We start from the raw sequence: 2,665 nt of genomic DNA, 5'->3' as shown, positions 1-2,665 counted from the left end.
AGTCTCTCACAACTTGTACCACTTACTATAGTGAGCTATAGTCTCTCACAACTTGTACACTTACTATAGTGAGCTATAGTCTCTCACAACTTGTATACTTACTATAGTGAGCTATAGCATTGCTTTCAAATATGGACTTGTTATCTGATGTTTCAAATGCTGGAACCTTCAATAAGAGAAAAAAAAATACTGATTACTATCAAACACAACATTTTCTAAAAACCCTAAAATGAAATGTGTATGTATGCTTCTAAGTCAATAACTGCTACATCTGGACACACAACACAGTTTAATGTTAGGTTTAACCCCCAACAAAATTTAATATTAAGTTTCATAATTTTCAAGAGCAAATCCTTATATATTTGAAATTCTTAAGAATTTTCATTCTTGACAATACTAGAATCAGCAGAAAAGTAGCCATACTGGTTTCTGTATACCTGCATATACAAGACTTGACACTTCTATTGATATGTTGGTATCATTTAGTCGTATCTTAAGATTATTAGTAACAGCCATACTGAAACTAGTCTTATATTAAACCTAAAATGTTTCCAAATGAAGATAAGGTTCTATAAAAATCCTTAAGTTTCGATAAATTACAAAAAGTGCTTCTCTATAGCTCATGTCAATTTTCTCTTGTAATAAAGAGCTAATTTACTGTAAAGATATCTATGCAAGATGGATATTTTTTGTGAGGCCAACATACTACATATTAAAGTTTAATCATGTTGGATCAATCTTAAGTCATGCTTCTAGCTTCAATGTTAAAAGCAACATGACAGATTCAGTTTCTTTTTCTCCAAGTTTTACACCACAGACACAGGAAATATTCTGGGATGCCTTTGAATGGAGATTAAAGAACTCAAGAACTTGAAAGTCACTAGCATCAGAAATAATTCCTTACAGAGTAATGAAATCCTTAGTCTTCAAATCTACAATGGTAGAGTGAGGTCAGAATGACCCATGTAGTTTTTCATTTCTCAAGACAATATTCTCACGCGGCTAGTGCTGCTCTCTACCAGATAATATCTGTACTCTATCTTCAATCAGTTATTGAGTGTTGAGCAAAGGAAGTGTGCCATTTCAGTTCTCTTTGTTACTATTGTAACATTGTGTTTGTCATTCGTGGGTTATTGTCATTTATGGGTTAACCTGTAATGTCTGAACACATAACCAATTCTCCATCCTTACAAATCCTTTGTAATTAAACAATTTTCCAATTTCAAAAAACCTGACACAACTTGAGTAAAATTTGTATTTTACATAATTTAATAATAGTGATACATACACATCAATACTACACAACTAAACCTAGATATCCATTCAGTCAAAACTATCTGCTACTACTTCTACACAAGTATAATTTTCACAAGTTATAAGTTTTGCACGTTCAATCTAAGCATTCCCCATATCATAAATTTAACAATAAATTTTAAATGGATAATAAAGCAAATTATACTTTAGTAATGACCAAATATTAAAATTTAAAGGAAAGTAATCTAGCTGTTGTACTTATAGTTCCAACTATCAAGTCTAGTCAAAAGTACCGTATTTGTTTTGGGGAATAGGATGATAAAAAAATAATTACTTAATTTGTGTGTGTGAACAAAGCTCATTGATTTGTAAATTGTATTTTTAACTATTGAATTTGAAGTTTAACTTTTCGATTTTCATAACGTGTATGTTATACCAAGAATAAACTCTTGATGATCTTCAAAAAATATATCAACCATCACAAACCTTTCCTAACGGAAACTTTTTTCGAAATTCTTCCGATTTATTGGTTTCTCCAAAAACAAATTCGGGTGGGCCATTCACAACTCTGACTTGTGCACCACTGTACTCTGCTGCAATAAGGGCTTTAAACGCTCTGAAATTCCCAGCATATGTATAAAGGGTCTGAAAAATAATCAAATAAATATTAAGTTATACAATAAAATGTTATTTAACTTATTTCAAAGTATCATTAATAAATCAATAAGTACGATTACACTGGATATATAAATTACTCTACACGCACAACCCACACTTACACCAGACGCCATGTCTGCCACTGCGAAAGGAATTGACATCGCCGAAAAAACCAAGTTTTGCTCGATAATTCTATCCCATCATGCCACACATATTGGTAATATTTAACGTTTAATTAATTTTTATTAAGGTAGATTAAACGTAATTATTTCTAAAAATATTTCTAACGATTTGTATTTGAGAAAACAAAAGTATGTATATTATTACTATTACACACGAACAAAAACATTTGACTTGTATTATTTTGTAATTTTATTAAATCATAATTACAATTGTTTTTATTTATGATTAAACAACAATATTCTTGAAAGATGTGATATGACTTAAAATCAGCGAAACTAATGCATAATTATGTTTGAAAAAGAAACGAAAAGAAATAAATAATTTTAATCAAAAGAGGATAATAGTGTATAAGAACCTTATTCCTTCCAAATGAGTTAGAAATGCGCTTCTTAGATTGTTCATTCAAGTTGGGACCACAACAGAAAAAAATTGTAGCCTAATCCATTAAGATATTTATATAGTTTCTTGTTATTCATAAAAGAACAAATACAAAAAACATAAATATCCTTGAAGCCTAATTAGAATAAACTTATTAAAAGCAATAAAATAAAATAATTATTATTATTCAAAT

General features: G+C 29.5%; 1 protein-coding gene across 1 annotated transcript in view; it reads right to left on the bottom strand.

Annotated features, from left to right (window-relative positions):
* LOC106466411 (elongation factor 1-gamma-like) overlaps nucleotides 1-2,138 on the bottom strand; it is a 20,493-nt gene extending 18,355 nt beyond the window's left edge. Inside the window, exons 1-3 of the mRNA XM_013926699.2 lie at nucleotides 2,034-2,138; nucleotides 1,741-1,899; nucleotides 103-166 (exon numbers count right to left, since the gene is read on the bottom strand). Of these exons, the coding sequence (XP_013782153.1) occupies nucleotides 103-166; nucleotides 1,741-1,899; nucleotides 2,034-2,072 (262 nt within the window). The 5' untranslated portion in view covers nucleotides 2,073-2,138. The remainder of the gene's footprint in view (nucleotides 1-102; nucleotides 167-1,740; nucleotides 1,900-2,033) is intronic.
* Nucleotides 2,139-2,665: the final 527 nt, after the last annotated feature.

The sequence above is a fragment of the Limulus polyphemus genome, unplaced genomic scaffold (assembly GCF_000517525.1).
Source record: "Limulus polyphemus unplaced genomic scaffold, Limulus_polyphemus-2.1.2 Scaffold2250, whole genome shotgun sequence".
Classification (NCBI taxonomy): Eukaryota; Metazoa; Arthropoda; class Merostomata; order Xiphosura; family Limulidae; genus Limulus; species Limulus polyphemus.
This window is presented reverse-complemented; position numbering and strand designations above follow the sequence as displayed.